General features: G+C 40.7%; 1 protein-coding gene across 2 annotated transcripts in view; it reads right to left on the bottom strand.

Annotated features, from left to right (window-relative positions):
- Positions 1-20380, bottom strand: part of NSUN6 (NOP2/Sun RNA methyltransferase 6) — a 97506-nt gene that overhangs the window by 24461 nt on the left and 52665 nt on the right. For both annotated transcript variants that reach the window (XM_030819230.1, XM_030819229.1), the window contains exon 8: positions 15462-15606. In XM_030819230.1, the coding sequence (XP_030675090.1) occupies positions 15462-15606 (145 nt within the window). The remainder of the gene's footprint in view (positions 1-15461; positions 15607-20380) is intronic.

Genomic DNA, 20380 nt, shown 5'->3' with positions numbered 1-20380 from the left:
TCCATTCCATTCGGTAATCAATTACATTCTCCATTCCATTCTGCATTCTCGATTCCATTCCCTTCCATTCTCCATTCTATTCCCTTCCATTCTCCATTCCATTCCCTTCCATTCCACACCATTCTCCATTCCACCATTCTCCATTCCATTCCACTCTCCATTCCAATTCAATCTCCATTCTATTCCATTCCATTCTCCATCCCATTCTATTCTACTCCATTCTCCATTCCATTCTTCATTCTCCATTCTCCGTTCCATTCCATTCCAATCCATTCTCCATTCCATTCAGCATTCTAATCCATTCTCCATTCCATTCCATTCTCCATTCCTTACATTTTCCATTCCATTCTCCATTCCTTTCAATTTTCCACTACATTCCATTCCATTCTCCACTCCATTCCATTCTTCCTTCCATTCCATTCCACTCCATGCCATTCCATTCTCTATTCCATTCATAACAATCTCCATTCCATGCTCCATTTCATTCCACTCCATCCTCCCTTTCATTCCATTCTCCATTTCATTCCTTTCTCCACTCCATTCCATTCTTCATTCCATTCCATTCTCCATTGCAGTTCATTCTCCATTCCATTCCATTTCGCATTCCATTCCATTCTCCATTCCATTCCATTCTCCATTCTGCATTCCATTCCATTCTCCCTCCCATTCCCTTCCATTCTCCATTCCATTCTCTTCCATTCTGCATTCCATTCCACACCATTCCCCATTCCGTTACAATCTCCATTGCATTCTCTATTCCATTTCATTCTCCATTCCATTCTATTCCATTCTCCATTCTTATTCATTCTATTCCATTCCACAATCCATTCCATTCCGCATGCCATTCCATTCCACATTCCATTCTATCCTCCATTCCATTCCATCCTCCATTCCATTCGATTCCATTCTCCATTCTTCATTCTATTCCATTCTGCAATCCATTCCATTCCACATTCCATTCCATTCTCCATTCCATTCCATTCTATTCCATTCCATTCTCCATTCCTGCCCAATCCATTCCATTCTCCATTCCATTCCATTCTACTGCATTCTATTCTCCATTCCATTCTCCAGTCCCTTCCATTCTCCATTCTATCCCATTCCATTTTCCATTCCATTCTCCATTCCATTTAATGCTCCATTTTCCATTCCTTTCCACACCATTCTCCACTCCATTCTCCATTTCATTCCATTCCATGCACCATTCCATTCCGCATTCCATTCCATTATCCACTCCCTTCAATTCTCCATTCCATACCATTTTTCACTCCATTCTATTCTCCATTCCATTCATTCCATTCTCCATTCCTTTCCATTGTCCATTCTATTCCCCAATCCACTCCATTTTCCATTCCAGCCTCCATTACATTTCATTCTATTCGATTCTCCATTCCATTCTATTCACCACTGCATTCCATTCCATTCTATTCTCCATTCCATTCCATATTCTATTCCTTTCTCCATTCTATTCCATTTTCCATACCATCCTCCATTCCATTCTACTCACCACTGCGCATTCCATTCCATTCTCCATTCCATCGTCCGTTACATTTCATTCTATTCCATTCTCCCTTCCAGCCTATTTATCACTGTATTCCATTCCATTCTATTTCCATTCCATTCCATATTCTATTCCTTTCTCCTATTCCATTCTCCATTCCATTCCATTTTTCATACTATCCCCATTCCATTCTATTCACCACTGCATATTCTATTCCATTCTCCATTCCAGCCTCCATTACATTTCATTCTATTCCACTCTCCATTCCATTCTATTCACCACTGCATTCCATTCCATTCTATTCTCCATTCCAGTCCATATTCTATTCCTTTCTCCATTCTATTCAATTCTCCTTTCCATTCCATTTTCCACACCATCCTCCATTCCATTCTATTCACCACTGCATTCCATTCCATTCTCCATTCCATCCTCCATTACATTTCATTCTATTCCATTCTCCCTTCCAGCCTATTTATCATTGCATTCCATTCCTTTCTATTCTCCATTCCATTCCATATTCTATTCCTTTCTCCATTCTATTCCATTCTCCATTCCATACTATCCTCCATTCCATTCTATTCACCACTGCATATTCTATTCCATTCCATTCTCCATTCTATTGTATACTCCATTTTCCATTCCATTCCATACCATTCTCCATCTCTGCATTTCATGCTCCATTTCATTCCATGCTCCATTCCATTCTATTCACCACTGCATCCCATTCTGTTCTCTATTCCATTCTCCACTCCGTTGCATACCATTCTCCATTCCATTCTATTCTCCATACCATTCCATTCTCCATTCCATTCCATTCTCTATTCCATCTCCATTCCATTCTCTATTCCATTCCATTCTCTATTCCATTCTCCATTCCATTCCATTCCTCACTGTATTCCATTCCGCATTCCATTCCATTCTCCTTGCATTCTCCATTCCATTCTATTCTCCATTCCATTCCATCCTCCATTCCATTCTGCATTTCATTCCATTCCTTTCTCCATTTCATTTCCTTCTCCATTCCATTCTCCATTTTCCTTCCATTCCATTCCATTCTCCACTCCATTCTCTATTTCATTGCATTCCATGTTCCATTCCATTCCATTCTGCATTACATCACATTACATTCCTCATGCCATTCCATTCTCCATTCCATTATCCATTCTCCATTCCATTCCGTCCATTATCCCTTCCATTCTCTGCCATTTTCCGTTCCATTCCATACCATTCTCCATTCCATTCCATTTTCCATTCTGGTTCATTCTCCATTCCATTCCATTCCGCATTCCATTCTATTATCCATTGTATTCCATTCTGCATTCTCGATTCCATTCCATTCCCTTCCCTTCCTTTCTCCATTCCATTCTCCATTCCATTCCATTCTCCATTTCATTCCATTCTCCATTCCAGCTCAATCTCCATTCCATTCTCCATTGCATTCCATTCTCTATTCCATTCCATTCCAAATCATTCTCTCTTCCATTCCAATCCATTCTCCCTTCCATTTCAATCTATTCTCCATTCCATTCCATTCCCCTTTCCATTGCATTCCATTCCACATTCAAATCCCCATTGCATTCCATTCCCCAGTCCATTCTCTTTTCCATTCTATTCTTCATTCGCTTCCATTCCATTCTGCATTCCATTCCCTTCCATTCTCCACTCCATTGTCCATTCCATTCCAATGTCCACTGCATTCTCCCTAACATTCTTCATGCCATTCAATTCTCCATTCCATTCCACATTCCGTTCCGTTCTGCATTCCATTCCATTGCCTATTCCATTCTCCATTCCATTCCTTTCTATTCTCCACTCTCCATTCCGTTCCATTCCAATCCATTCTATTCTCCATTCCATTCCATTCTCCATTCGATTCTCTATTCCATTCCAATCTATTCTCCATTCTATTCAATTCTCCGTTCCATTCCACTCCCCATTCGTTTCCATTATATTCTCCCTTCCATTCCATTCTCTATTCAATTCCATTCCAATGAATTCTCCATTCAATTCCATTTTCCATTCCATTCCATTCCATTCTCCATTCCATTCAATTCCACATTCCATTCCATTCTCCATTCCATTCTCCACCAGTTACATTCTCCATTCGATTCCCCATTCCATTGCATTCTCCATTCCATCTTCCATTGCATTCCATTCTGCATTCCATTCTCCATTTCCTTCCACTCTGTTCCATTCCATTCTCCATTCCATTCCATTCTCCATACCATCCTCCATTCCATTCCATTCTCCACTCCATTCTATTCACCACTGCATTTCATTGCATTTTCCATTCCATTGCATCCTCACTTCCATTCTTTTCCATTTTCCATTCCATTCTCCCTTCCATTCCATTTTCCATTCCATTCTCAATGCCATTCCATTCTCCACATCATTCCATTCTCCTTACCAATCTCTATTCCATTCCTTTCCATCCTCCATTCCATTTCATTCCACTTTCCATTCCATTCCACCTCCATTCCATTCCATTCTTTTCCTTTTTCAATTCCCTTCCATTCTCCCTTCCATTCCATTGTCCATTCCATTGTCCATTCCATTCTCCACACCATTCCATTCTCCTTACCAACCTCCATCCTATTCCATTCCATTCTCCATTCCATTATATTCACTACTGTATTCCATTCCATTCTCTATTCCATATTCTATTCCTTTCTCCATTCCATTTTCCATTCTATTCCATTCTCCACACCGTCCTCCATTCAATTACATTCCATTCTCCATTTCATTCTATTCACCACTGCATTCCATTCCATTCTCCATTCCATTCAATTTTCTATTCCATTCTCCATTCCATTCCATTCTCCATTCCATCCCATTCCGCATTCATTCCATTCCATTCTCCATTCCATTCCATTCTCCCTTCCATTTCCTTCCATTCTCCATTCCATTCCCTTCCATTCTCTATTGCACTCCATACTACTCCCCATTCCATTACATTCCCCATTCCATTCTCTATTCCATTCCATTCTCCATTGCATTCCACTGTGCATTCCATTCTATTCCATTCTCCATTCCATTGTTCATTCCACTCTATTCACATTCCAGTCCATTCTCCATTCCATTCCACTGCCCATTCTATTCCATTCTCCATTCTTCATTCCATTCCATTCTCCATTCCATTCCATTCCATTCTCCCTTCCATTCTCCATTCCGTTCCCTTCCATTCTCTATTGCACTCCATACTACTCCCCATTCCATTCTCTATTCCATTCCATTCTCCATTGCATTCCACTGTGCATTCCATTCTATTTCATTCTCCATTCCATTGTTCATTCCACTCTATTCACATTCCATTCCATTCCACTGCCCATTCTATTCCATTCTGCATTCCATTCCATTCCATTCTTCCATTCTATTTCATTCCATTCTCTATTCATGTCCATCCCATTCCATTGCATTCTATTCTCCATTCCATTCAATTCTCGATTCCATTCCATTGTCCATTTTCCCTCCCATTCCACACCATTCTCCATTCCATTCTTCATTTCATTCCATTCCATACTCCATTCCATATTCCATTCCATTATCCATTCTATTTAATTCTCCATTCCATACCATTTTCCATTCCATTTCCTTCCATTCCCCATTCCATTCCCTTCCATTCTCCATTCCATTCTGTTCCATTCTCCATTCCATTCTATTCTCCGTTCCAGTTCATCTCCATTCCATTCGATTCTCCATTCCCTTCCATTCTCCATTCCATTTCATTCCACTTTCCATTCCATTCCATTCTCCTTTCCATTCCATTCTCCATTCCATCCTCCATTCCATTCTGCTCTTTTCCATTCTCCATTCTATTGCATTCTCCATTCCAATCCATTGTCCATTCCATTCTCCATTCCTTTCCATTCTCCATTCCATTCCATTCTCCATACCATCATCTATTCCCCACTCCATTTCATTCCATTCCATTCTCCATTCCATTCTCCTTTCCATTCCATGCTCCCTTCATTCCATGCTCCCTTCCATTCCATTCTCCATACCATCCTCCATTCCATTCTATTCACCACTGCATTCCATCCCATTCTCCATTCCATTCTCTTCCATTCTCCACTGCACTCCATAGCATTCTCCATTCCACTTCATTCTGCATTCAATTCCATTCTCCATTCCACGTTCTCTTTTCTCCACTCCATTCCCATTCCATCCTCCATTCCGTTTTCCATTCCATTCTATTCACCACTGCATTCCATTCCCCATTCCATTCTCCACTCAATTCTCCATTTCACTGCATTCCATGCTCCATTCCATTCCATTCCACTTTCCATTCCATTCTCCATTCTCCTATCTTTTCTATTCCATTCTTCACTGCATTCCATTCTCCATTCCATTCCCTTCCATTCTCCATTCCATTCCTTCCATTCTCCATTCCGTTCCATACCATTCTCAATTCTATTCCATTCTCCATTTCATTCCATTTTCCATTCCATTCCCTTCCTTTCTCCATTCCATTCCCTTCTCCTTTCCATTCCCTTGCATTCTCCATTGCATTCCACTCTCCATTCCAGTTCAATTCCATTCCATTCCATTCTCCATTCCATTCTCCATTCCATTCCAAACCATTCTCTATTCCATTCCAATCCATTCTCCATTCCATTTCCTTGCCCTTTCCTTTGCATTCCCCATTCAATTCCTCATTCTATGACCATTCCCCACTCCATTCTCCATTCCATTCTATTCCATTCTCCATTCCATGTCCATTCCATTCCATTCTCTATCCCATTCCATTCTCCCATTCCATTCCATTCTCCACCGCATTGCACTCCATTTCATTCTCCATTCCATTCCAATCTCAATTCCATCTCCATTCCATTCCATTCTATTCCATTCTCCATTCCATTCGTTATTCCTTTCCATTCTACATTCAATTCCATTCCGCATTCCATTCCATTCTCCATTCTATTCCATTCTCTTTCCATTTTCCATTCCATTATATTCTCCATTCCATTTTCCATTCCCCATTCCATTGCATACTCCATTCCATTTAATTCCCCATTCAATTCCATTCCATCCTCCATTCCATTCTCCATTTCATTCCATTCCTTTCTCCATTGCATTCCATTCTCCATCCATTCCAGTCTCCAATCCATTCCATTCTCCATTTCATTCCTTTGCATTCCACTTCCCACTGAATTCCATTCTCCATTCCATTCCATTCTCCATGCCATCCTCCATTCCATTACATTGCATTCCATTCTCCATCCTATTTTATTCACCACTGCATTCCATTCCATTTTCCGTTCCATTCCATATTCTATTCCTTTCTCCATTCCATTCCATTCCCCTTTCCATTCCATTCTCCATTCCACTCCATTCACCACTGCATTCCATTCCATTTTCCGTTCCATTCCATTCTCCATTCCATTCCATATTCTATTACTGTCTCCATTCCATTCCATTCCCCTTTCCATTCCATTCTCCATACCATTCTCCATTCCATTCCATTCTCCATTCCACTCCATTCACCACTGCATTCCATTCCATTCTCCATTCCATTCCACTCCATTCTATTCATGACTACATTCCATTCCATTCCATGCTCCATTCCAGTTCATTCTCCATTCCATTCCACATTCCCATCCATTCTGCATTCCATTCCATTCTCCATTCCATTCCCTTCCATTCTCCATTTCATTCCACTCTCCCTTCCAGTTCAATCTCCATTCCATTCCATTCTCCATTCCATTCCATTGTCTTTTCCATTCCATTCCAGTCCATTGTCCATTCCATTCCATTCCCCATTCCATTGTCCATTCCATTCCATTCCCCATTCCATTCTATTCCCAATTCAATTCCCCATTCTATTCCACTCCCTATTCCATTCTCCATTCCATCTCCATTTCCTATTCCATTCCATTTTCCATTCCATTCCATTCTCCATTCCTTTCCTTTTATTCCATTCCAACTCCATTCCTTTCTCCATTTCGTTCCATTCTCCATTCCATTCCATTCTCCATTCCATTCTATTCTGCATTCCATTCTTCATTCCATTCCATTCTCCATTCTCTTCCATTCTCCTTCCATTCTCCATTCCATTCCATTTTCCATTCCATTCCATTCCCCATCCTCCTTCAATTCCATTCTCCATTCCACTCCCCATTCCATTTCAAACTCCATTCCATTACATTCTCCCTTCCATTCCATACTCCATTCCCTTCCATCCTCCATTCCATTCTCCATTCCATTCTGCATTTCATTCCATTCCTTTCCCCATTTCATTCCATTCTCCATTCCAGTCTCCATTCCATTCCTTTCTCCATTCCATTCCATTCTCCATTCCCTTCCATTCATTCCTTTCTCTATTCCATTCCATTCCCCATTGTATTCCATTCTTCATTCCATTCCATTCTCCATTCTCTTCTCCATTCCATTCCATTCTCCATTCCACTCCATTCCATTCCATCCTCTCTTCCACTGCATTCCATTCCATCCTCCATTCCATTCCATTCTCCATTTCATTACATTCTCCATTCCATTCCATTCTCCGTTCCATTCTCTGTTCCATTCCTTTCCATTCCACTGCCCATTCCACTGCATTCTCCATTTCATTCCATTCTCCATTCCATTGCCTGCTCCATTTCATTTCATTCTCCATTCCATTCCATTGTCCACTGCATTCCATTCTGCATTCTCCATCCCATTCCACTCTCCATTCCATTCCATTCCATTACCCACTCCTTTCCATTCCTCATTCAATTTCCAATTCCATTCCATTTCATTCTCCCTTCCATTCCATTCTTCATTCCATCTCTTCCATTTTCCATTCCGTTCCATTCTCCATTCCATTCCATTCTCCATTCCATTCCAGTCTCCATACCATTCTACATTCCATTACATTACATTCTCCATTCCATTCTCCCACAGTCTTTTTGCCCAAATTTTACAACAAGTTCTAGAAAAAGTTGTCATACCAGAATATGCCTTCTCCAGTACGTGGATGACCTTCTTATATCTGATGAAGATATAGAAAAGGTAACTGACTTCTCTACACATATTCTTAACTGTCTGCAGTTGAGGGTCGCTACGTGTCTCAAAAAGAAAGCTTCAGTATGTAAAGCCCAAAGTTAAATATTTAGGCCACTTAGTAAGCACAGGCAAGTGAAGAATAAGGCCTGAACAAATCGAGGGAATCATGTCCCTACCCTTGCCTCAAACTAAACAAGAACTCAGGAAATTTTTAGGCTTAGTTGGATACTGCCACTTATGGATTGACTCATATGCACTGCACAGTAAACTGTTATATCAAAAATTTGCCCAGGAGAAGCCTAACCATATCCTGTGGACTTCTGAGAAAGTTAATAAAGTCGAGGAGCTTAAGGAAAGGCTCATAACTGCCCCTGTTTTAGCCTTACCCTCCCCAGAAAAGCCATTCCACCTTTTTGTTAATGTGGACAGTGGAGTAGCTTTAGGAGTGCTGACTCAAGAACACAGAGGCTACTGGCAGACTGTGGCCTTCTTATCAAATGCCTTAGACCCAGTCACTTGTGGATGGCCTCAATGCATCCAGTCCAATGCAGCTACCACATTGTTAGTCAAAGAAAGCAGAAAGTTAACCTTTGGAGGAAAACTGACAGCAAGAACGCCTCACCAAGTTAGAACTACCTTAACCAGAGAGCAGAGAAACGGCTGACTGACTTGAGAATCTTAAAGTATGAAGCCATTCTGTTAGAAAAGAATGATTTAACACAGACCACTGAAAATTCACTCAAACCAGCAGGTTCCCTAACAGGAAATCCAAATCTAAGGAGGGAACACACATGTTAGATTTAATTTATTACCACACAAAGGTTTGACCAGACCTAGAAGAAACTCCCTTCCAGACTGGATGGCACTTATTCATAGATGGTTCCTCCCAGGTGACTGAGGGAAAAAGACACAATGGGCATTCAGTGATTGATAGAGAAACTCTTGGAGAAATAGTCAGGAAACTTGCCTAACAGCTCGTCTGCTCAAACGTGTGAGCTGTTTGCACTCAGCCAAGCCTTACAGTACTTACAGAACCAGGAAGGAACCATCTACACCGATTCTAGGTATGCCTTTAGAGTGGCTCATACATTTGGGAAAATTCGGACTGAATGAGGTCTCATTAATATTAAAGGTCAAGACTGTGTTCACAAGGAGCTAATCACCCAAGTATTGAATAATCTTCAGTTGCCAGAAGAAACAGCTATTGTCCATGTTTCTGGACACCAGAAAAGCCTTTCTTTCGAAAGCTGAGGAAATAACCCAGCAGATCAGGTAGCCAAGCAGGCTGTTGTGTCTTCTGAAATGGGTATTTTTCACTTAACTCCCCACCTCCCTCCTCGTACTGTAATCCCCATTTTCTCTTCCATCAAAAAGGAGAAACTAATAAAAATAGGCGCTAAAGAGAATTCAGAATGAAAATGGATACTGCCAGACCACAGACAAATGTTGTCTATACCCCTTATGAGGGAACTCTTATCCCAACTACATCAAGGGACCCATTGGGGGCCCCAGGCCATGTGTGACATAATTCTCAGAGTTTATAGCTGTATAGGAATTTATACTCTGGCAAAACAGGTTAAAAATAGTTGCTTAGTATGTAAGAAAACTAATAAACAAACTATAAAAAGATTACCTCTTATGTGAAGGAATCTGGGTTTAAGTTCAGTCCAAAGTATCCAAGTTGATTACACAGAAATGTCTCCAATAGGCCATCTAAAATATTTACTAGTGATAGTAGCCCACCTCACTCACTGGGCTGAAGCTATCCCCGTTTCAAATGCCACAGCCAATAATGTAGTTAAGGCCCTAATGAAACTGCATCAACTAACGAGCAAAATAACCAACTAACATCATAATGACAGGATCAAATTCACACATAACAATATCAACTTTAAATGTAAATGGGCTAAATGCTCCAATTAAAAGACACAGACTGGCAAACTGGATAAGGAGTCAAGACCCATCAGTGTGCTGTATTCAGGAAACCCATCTCACATGCAGAGACACACATAGGCTCAAAATAAAGGGATGGAGGAAGATCTATCAAGCAAATGGAAAACAAAAAAAGGCAGTGGTTGCAATCCTAGTCTCTGATAAAATAGACTTCAAACCAACAAAGATCAAGAGAGACAAAGAAGGCCATTACATAATGGTAAAGGGATCAATTCAACAAGAAGAGCTAATTATCCTAAATATATATGCACCCAACACAGGAGCACCCAGATTCATAAAGCAAGTCCTGAGTGACCTACAAAGGGACTTAAACTCCCACACAATAATAATGGGAGATTTTAACACCCCACTGTCAACATTAGACAGATCAACGAGACAGAAAGTTAACAAGGATATCCAGTAACTGAACTCAGCTCTGCACAAAGTGGACCTAATAGACATCTACAGAACTCTCCACTCCAAATCAACAGAATATACATTTTTTTCAGCACCACACCACACCTATTCCAAAACTGACCACATAGTTGGAAGTAAAGCTCTCCTCAGCAAATGTAAAAGAACAGAAATTATAACAAACTGTCTCTCAGACCACAGTGCAATCAAACTAGAACTCAGGATTAAGACTCACTCAAAACCGCTCAACTACATGGAAACTGAACAACCTGCTCCTGAATGACTACTGGGTACATAATGAAATGAAGGCAGAAATAAAGATGTTCTTTGAAACCAACGAGAACAAAGACACAACATACCAGAATCTCTGGGACACATTCAAAGCAGTGTGTAGAGGGAAATTTATAGCACTAAATGCCCACAAGAGAAAGCAGGAAAGATCCAAAATTGAAACCCTAACATCACAATTAAAAGAACTAGAAAAGCAAGAGCAAACAAATTCAAAAGCTAGCAGAAGGCTAGAAATAACTAAAATCAGAGCAGAACTGAAGGAAATAGAGACACAAAAAACCCTTCAAAAAATTAGTGAATCCAGGAGTTGGTTTTTTGAAAAGATCAACAAAATTCATAGACCGCTAGCAAGACTAATAAAGAGGAAAAGAGAAAAGAATCAAATAGATGCAATAAAAAATGAAAAAGGGGATACCACCACCGATCCCACAGAAATACAATCTACCATCAGAGAATACTACAAACACCTCTATGCAAATAAACTAGAAAATCTAGAAGAAATGGATAAATTCCTCAACAAATACACCCTCCCAAGACTAAACCAGGAAGAAGTTGAATCTCTGAATAGACCAATAACAGGCTCTGAAATTGTGGCAACAATCAATAGCTTACCAACCAAAAAGAGTCCAGGACCTGATGGATTCACAGCTGAATTCTACCAGAGGTACAAGGAGGAACTGGTACCATTCCTTCTGAAACTATTCCAGTCGATAGAAAAAGAGGGAATCCTCCCTAACACATTTTATGAGGCCAGCATCGTCCTGATACCAAAGCCTGGCAGAGACATAACCAAAAAAGAGAATTTCAGACCAATATCCTTGACGAACATTGATGCAAAAATCCTCAATAAAATACTGGCAAACCGAATCCAGCAGCACATCAAAAAGCTTATACACCATGATCAAGTGGGCTTCATCCCTGGGATGCAAGGCTGGTTCAACATACGCAAATCAATAAATGTAATCTAGCATATAAACAGAACCAAAGACAAAAACCACGATTACCTCAATAGATGCAGAAAAGGCCTTTGACAAAATTCAACAACCCTTCATGCTAAAAACTCTCAATAAATTAGGTATTGATGGGACGTATCTCAAAATAATAACAGCTATCTATGACAAATGCACAGCTAATATAACACTGAATGGGCAAAAACTGGAGGCATTCCCTTTGAAAACTGGCACAAGACAGTGATGCCCTCTCTCACCACTCCTATTCAACATAGTGCTGGAAGTTCTGGCCAGGGCAATCAGGCAGGAGAAGGAAATAAAGGGTATTCAATTAGGAAAAGAGGAAGTCAAATTGTCCCTGATTGCAGATGACATGATTGTGTATCTAGAAAACCCCATTGTCTCAGCCCAAAATCTCCTTAAGCTGATTAGCAACTTCAGCAAAGTCTCAGGATACAAAATCAATGTACAAAAATCACAAACATTCTTATACACCAATCACAGACAGAGAGCCAAATCATGAGTGAACTCCTATTCACAATTGCTTCAAAGAGAATAAAATACCTAGGAATCCAACTTACAAGGGATGTGAAGGACCTCTTCAAGGAGAACTACAAACCACTGCTCAATGAAATAAAAGAGGATACAAACAAATGGAAGAACATTCCATGCTCATGGGTTGAAAGAATCAATATCGTGAAAATGGCCATACTGCCCAAGGTAATTTATAGATTCAATGCCATCCCCATCAAGCTACCAATGACTTTCTTCACAGAATTGGAAAAAACTATACTTTAAAGTTCATATGGAACCAAAAAAGAGCCCGCATCGCCAAGTCAATCCTAAGCCAAAAGAACAAAGCTGGAGGCATCATGCTACCTGACTTCAAACTGTACTACAAGGCTACAGTAACCAAAACAGTATGGTACTGGTACCACAACAGAGACATAGATCAATGGAACAGAACAGAGCCCTCAGAAATAATGCCACATATCTACAACTATCTGATCTTTGACAAACCTGACAAAAACAAGCAATGGGGAAAGGATTCCCTATTTAATAAATGGTGCTGGAAAAACTGGCTAGCCATATGTAGAAAGCTGAAACTGGATCCCTTCCTTACACCTTATACAAAAATTAATTCAAGATGGATCAAAGACTTAAATGTTAGACCTAAAACCATTAAAACCCTACAAGAAAACCTAGGCAATACCATTTAGGACATAGGCGTGGGCAAGGACTTCATGTCTAAAACACCAAAAGCAATGGCAACAAAAGCCAAAAATGAATTACTATTTTTAAAATTTTTTCTGTTCTCTTCTCCCCTTTCCCCATTTCCTGTTTGTTTCCTACTTAGCCCTTCAGAAACGCAAATTTAACCTTTTACACACTTTCCCCTCACCAGACATTCCCTGCAGGGCAAGTTCTTCTAACTAAGCTTCCGAGACAGTTCTCTCCTAGAGAACTGACAGTCAATTTGCAGACCAAACCATACTGGCCAGTGAACTTTCACCTCCAGGAGGTGGTCTTGAAACTTCCACCCTCTAGGGGTTGCCACTCTTGTGGAAAGTAGGGGGGACTTTCATCCACCAGGAGGACATATCGAAATCATGCCTGCTTGGCCACTTTTACAACTTATTTCTGCCCAGGAAGGTGCCAATTAAACTGTGTTAGATTAGGCACCAGCTAGCAGTGGGAGCCCTGCCCTCGTTCACTTCCCCCCTTACCTTATGAAAGTGTCCACTTTCTGCTCCAAAGGTGAAGCAGCACATATAAAGGCAGGATACTTTATGCCTCATTCCCTAAGCTAGCTTTGGAAGAAACCATTTTCCTTGTACCAGACCTTACTCTTGTTAATCAGACTCTAAATGCGGCATGCAGCTAATCTGCTTTTTGGTTACAGTCTGAAGGTCAGAGAGATATAAAAAAGAAGACAAATGACCATAAACTTCAGAGAAACTTGGGACATTATTAAGACAACTCAGGCATTATTAACACAACTTAGGTAGTCCCAAAACGAAAGAAAGAAAGAAAGGTAAGAAAATATTTAAAAAATTATGGCTGAAAATGACCCACATTTGATGAAAAGCAATCTACACATCCAAAAAGAACGAGCTCTGAGGCGGACAAATGCGAAGACCCACAACCAGTTCCATCATCATACAAATGTTGAAAGTCAAAAGCAAAGAAAAAATGTTAAAGGCAGCAAGAGAAAAACAACTCGTCATGTACTAGGGAAATGTAAAAGATTAGCAGTTAATTGTTAATTAGGAACAATGGGGCCCCAAATATGGTAACATGACATATTCGAAGTACAGAAAGGAAAAAAAAAACCCCGTCAACAAAGAATTTAATATTCAGTAAAACTATCTTTCAAAAATAAAGACCGATTTCCAAATAGGTCTTTCAAAAATAGAGACCTATGAAAAAAAAAAGAGAGAAGGACCTAACAGACATACAAATAGCCAACAGGTATATGAAAAAAATGCCCAATATCACTAATCATCAGGAAAATGCAAATCAAAACAACGAGGTATCACCTCCCCCCAGTTAAAATGGCTATCATTAAAAAAAACACACACACACACAAAATAATATATGCTGGCAAAGATGCAGAGAAAAGCAACTCTTTTACACTGTTGGTAGGAATATAAATTAGTACAGCCATTATGTAAAATGGTATGGAGTTTCTCCAAAAGTAAACAGAACTACCATATTACCCAGCAATCCTACTACTGGGTATATAGACAAAGGAATTGAAATTAGCATGTCAAAGAGATATCTGCACTCTCATTTCACTGCAGCATTATTCCCACCAGTCAAGATATGGAATCCATCAAGAAAATGTGGATAAAGAAAATGTGGTACATATACACGATGGAATACCATTCAGCCTTTAAAACAAAAAGAAATTATTCCATTTGCAACAAAATAGATGAACCTAGAAGACATTATATTATGCTAAGTGAAATAAGCCAGGCAGTGAAGGACAAATATTACATGATCTCACTTAAGTGGGGAATCTAAAGAAGTAAAACTCATAGAAACAGAGTAGAATAGTGGTTACCAGAGGCTGGGGGATGAGGGAGGAGAAAGGAATGGGGAGACACTGTTCAAAGGGTACAAAGTTTCAGTTGGATAGGAGGAGTAAGTTTTTGAGATCTACTGCACAGCATGGTGACTACACTAATGTACTTTGTATTTCAAAGCTGCTAAGAGAGTAAATTTCAAATTACCACAAGACAAGGATAAGTACAGTGATGGATATGTTAGCTTGTTTTAATCATTCCACATTATATACAAAATTATATACATGTCAACACATCACACTGTATGCCACAAATATATATGATCTGTCAATTAAAAATAAGAAAGTCAAAATAGCTCACCTTCTGTGTCCTCCACTATATCAAGTTTAACCGCCTTTGTTCCATCAAAACAAAATGCCCTGATGGAATTCAGCCCTAACAATAAGGCATTCTGCTTTATTTTTTCTACCTTGTTGAAGATTTTATCCAGTGCTATAACTTCTCCCTAAAGAGAAACAAAACACAGAGGAAAAGAAAAGAAAACTATAAATCAAAAGCAGTCATAAAAATGAGAAAAACTGATTAAAAATTATGGTCTTTTCCACCATCCTCCCATCCCTACTTTAAAACCTCTATCCATTAACCAAATGCATGTGTCTGGAATTTATTCCTTCCAGCGGATTCTTGGTCTTGCTGACTACAAGAATGAAGCCACGAATCCTCGCGGTGAGTGTTACAGTTCTTAAAGATGGTGGGTCTGGAGTTTGTTCCTTCAGACGTTCAGATGTGTCCAGAGTTTCTTCCTTCTGGTGCGTACATGGTCTCCCTGACTTCAGGAGTGAAGCCACAGACCTTCGCAGTGAGTGTTACAGCTCTTAAAGGTGGCGCATCCCGCATCTGGAGTTCTTTGTTTCTCCCGGTAGGTTCGCAGTCTCGCTGACTTCAGGAGTGAACCGCAGACCTTTGTAGTGAGCGTTACAGCTCATAAAGGTAGTGCAGACCCAAAGAGTGAGCAGGAGCAAGATTTATGTGAAGAGCAAAAGAACAAAGCTACCACAGCGCCGAAGGGGATCCGAGGGGGCTGCCGCTGCCAGCTCAGGTGGCCAACTTTTATTCCCTTATTTGGCCCTGCCCACGTCCTGCTGATTGGTCCATTTTACAGAGTGTGGATTGGTCCACTTTACAGAGTGCTGATTGGTCCATTTTACAGAGTGCTGATTGGTCCATTTTACAGAGTGCTGATTGGTGCATTTACAATCCTTTAGCTAGACACAGAGTGCTGTTTGGTGCGTTTACAATCCTCTAGATCGACAGAAAAGTTCTCCAAGTCCCCGCTTGACCCAGGAAGTCCAGCTGGCTTCACCTCTCATGTATATCCAATTTACATTAAATACTTATGTCTTTCCATTAAGAAAATACACATTTTTGCCAGAAAAATAATCTTATAATGACTAGCTACTTTTAATTAACAAAACCAAAACCAGAAAGTATTTGCAATCTTCTAAAGAACTTAAAAACATCCACTGGAGACAAACATTAAAAATCACCAATTTGATGTGCCTTGTTCACCTCTGGAAGAACATGAGCTAATACTATTAGACAGCGGCCTTAAAGTGCTTTGAGATGCTAATGAATGTTACTTGTAAAATTGGCCATTTTAATATTTTCCAGCTAGCTACATACAATTCCTGTCAACTCTAGCAACCAAAACTGGAAAAGTATGAGCCAAAACCTCTGTACAGCATAGCAAAATATTCTGGTGTGGTATAAAACGCAGTTCAAGAAAATTTTATGTAGTAACACTTTGAGTCAAAGTCAATAAAGATAGGTCAAAATCTGGGAGGGGCCAAGATAGCTGAATAGAAACAGCTCTGGTCTATAGCTCCCAGCGAAACCACTGCAGAAAGCAAGTGATTTCTGCATTCCTAACTGAGGTACCCAGTTCATCTCACTGGGACTGGTTAGGCAGTGAGTGCAACCCACGGAAAGCAAGCAGAAGCAGGGTGGGGCGTCATTCACCCAGGAAGTACAAGCAGCTGGGGGACCTCTGTTCCCCAGCCAAGGGAAGCTATGAGGAACAAACTGTGCTACCCAGCCTGGATACTATGCTTTTTCCATGGTTTTTGCAATCTACAGATCAGGAGATTCCCTTATAAGCCTACACAAGGGCCCTGGGTTTCAAGCACAAAACTGGGCGGCCATTTGGGCAGGCACCAAGCTAGCTACAGGAAATTTTTTTTGTACCCCAGTGGCACCTAGAACCCTACTGAGACAGAACCGTTTACTCCCCTGGAAAGGAGGCTGATGCCAGGGAGCCAAGCGGTCTCACTCAGTAAGTCCCACTGTTGCAGAGCCCAGCAAGCTAAGAACCACTGGCTTGAAATTCTCACAGCCAGCACAGCAGTCTGGAGTTGACGTGGGACAATCGAGCTTCATGGGCATCCACCATTACTGAGTCTTCAGTAGGCTGTTGTCCCTTGACAGTGCTAAGGAGACTGGGAGGTTTGGACTGGGCAGAATTGACCACAGTGCAGCAAAGTGGTTGTGGCCAGACTGCTTCTCTAGATTCCTCCTCACTGGGCAGGGCATCTCTGAAGTCTGAAGGAAAGGCAGCAGTCCCACTCAGGGGCTTACAGATAAAATTCTCATCTCCCAAGGACAGAGCACCTCGGGGGAGGGGTGGCTGTGGGCACAACTTCAGCAGACTTAATCTTTCCAGCCTGCCAGCTCTGAAGACAGAAGCTGATCCTGACAAGGGGATTCTCCCAGCACAGTGTACCAGCTCTGCTAAGGGACAGATGGCCTCAAGTGAGTCCTGGATCTCTGTGCCTCCTGACTAGGAGAGACCACCCAACAGGGGTCAACAGACACCTCATGCAGGAGAGCTCCAGCTAGCATCAGGCCAGTGCCCTTTGGGATGAAGCTTCCAGAGGAAGGAGCAGGCAGCAACCTTTGCTGTTCTGCAGCCTCCACTGGTGATACCCGGTCAAATGGCGTGGGGTGGACCTCCAGCAGACTACAGCAGACCTGAAGAAAAGGGGCCTGTTAGAAGAAAAACTAACAAACAGAGAGCAACAACATCAACAAAAAAGACCCCCACAACAATTCCATCCAAAGGTCATCAACCTCAAAGATCAAAGGTTATAAATCCATGAAGATGAGGAAAAACAGCACAAAAACGCTGAAAATTCCAAAAACCAGAATGCCTCTTCTCCTCCAAATAATCGCAACTCCTCTCCAGCAAGGGCACAAAACTGGACAGGGAATGAGACTGACAAACTGACAGAAGTAGGCTTCTGAAAGTGGCTAATAACAAACTCCTCTGAGCTAAAGGAGCACGTTCTAACCCAATGCCAGGAAGCTAAGAACCTTGATAAAAGGTTACAGGAATGGCTAACTAAAATAACCAGTTTAGAGAGGAACATAAATGACCTGATGGAGCTGAAAAACACAGCACAAGAACTTCTTGAAGCATACGCAAGTATCAATAGACAAATCGGTCAAGCAGAAGAAAGGATATCAGAGATTGAAGATTACCTTGCTGAAATAAGGCATAAAGACAAGATTAGAGAAAAAAGAATTCAAAGGAATGAACAAAGCCTCCAAGAAATATGGGACTATGTGAAATGATCAAACCCATGACTGACTGGCATACCTGAAAGTGACAGGGAGAATGGACCAAGTTGGAAAACACACTTCAGGATATTATCTAGAACTTCCCCAACCTAGGGAGACAGGCCCACGTTCAGATTCAGAAAATACAGGAATCACCACTAAGATACCCCTCGAGAAGAGCAACCCCAAGACACATAATCAGATTTTTCAAGGTTGAAATAAAGGTTAAGGGCAGGAGGAAAGAAAGGTCAGGTCACCTACAAAGGGAAGCCCATCAGACTAACAGCAGACGTCTCTGCAGAAACCCTATAAGCCAAAATAGAATGGGGGCAAATATTCAACATTCTTAAAGAAAAGAATTTTCAACCCAGAATTTCACATCCAGCCAAATTAAGCTCCATAAGCAAAGGAGAAATAAAATCCTTTCCAGGCAAGCAAATGCTGAGGGATTTTGTCACCACCAGCCCTCCCTTACAAGAGCTCCTGAAGGAAGCACTAAATATGGAAAGGAAAAACCAGTAACAGCCACTGCAAAAACACACCAAAATATAAAGACCAATAACACTATGAAGAAACTGCATCAACTAATGTGCAAAATAACAAGCTAACATCATGATGACAGGATCAAATTCACACCTAACAATATTAACTGTAAATGTGAATGACTAAATGCCCCAATTAAAAGATACCGACTGGTAAATTGGATAAAGAGTCAAGACCCATCCGTGTGCTGTATTCAGGAGACCCATCTCATGGGCAAAGACACACACGGGCTCAAAATAAAGGAATGGAAGAATATTTACCAAGTCAATGGAAGGCAAAAAAAAAAAGTAGGGGGGGCAATCCTAGTCTCTGATAAAAAGAGACTTTAAACCAACAAGGATCAAAAAAGACAAAGAAGGGCATTACATAACGATAAAGGGGTCAATGCAACAAGAAGAGCTAACTATCTTAAATATATATGCACCCAATACAGGAGCACCCAGATTCATAAAACAAGTTTTTAGAAACCTACAAAGAGACTTAAGACTCCCACACAATAATAGTGGGAGACTTTAACACCCTACTGTTAATAGTAGATCAATGAGACAGAAAATTCACAAGGATATGCAGGACTTGAACTCACCTCTGGATCAAGTGGACCTAATAGACATCTATAGAACTCTCTACCCCAAATAAACAGAATATACATTCTTCTCAGCGCCACAGGGCACATATTCTAAACTCAACCACATAACTGGAAGTAAAACACTCCTCAGCAAATGCAAAAGAATGGAAATCATAACAAACAGTCTCTCGGACCACAGTGCAATCAAATTAGGACTCAGGATTAAGAAACTCAATCAAAACCACACAACTACATGGAAATTGAACAACATGCTCCTGAATGACTACTGGGTAAATAACAAAATTAAGGGAGAAACAAAGAAGTTATTTGAAACCAATGAGAACAAAGAGACAATGTACCAGAATCTCTGGGACACAGTTAAAGCAGTGTTAAGAGGGAAATTTATAGCACTAAATGCCCACATCAGAAAGCTGGAAAGATCTGAAATCGACACCCAAACACCAGAATTAAAAGAACTAGAGAAGCAAGAGCCAACAAAAGCTAGCAGAAAACAGGAAATAACTAAGAGCAGAAATGAAGGGGACAGAGACACGAA

The sequence above is a fragment of the Nomascus leucogenys genome, chromosome 9, assembly GCF_006542625.1.
Source record: "Nomascus leucogenys isolate Asia chromosome 9, Asia_NLE_v1, whole genome shotgun sequence".
NCBI classification, from domain to species: domain Eukaryota; kingdom Metazoa; phylum Chordata; class Mammalia; order Primates; family Hylobatidae; genus Nomascus; species Nomascus leucogenys.
The sequence above is the reverse complement of the archived record's forward strand: the minus strand, read 5'-3'. Positions and strand labels throughout refer to the sequence as shown.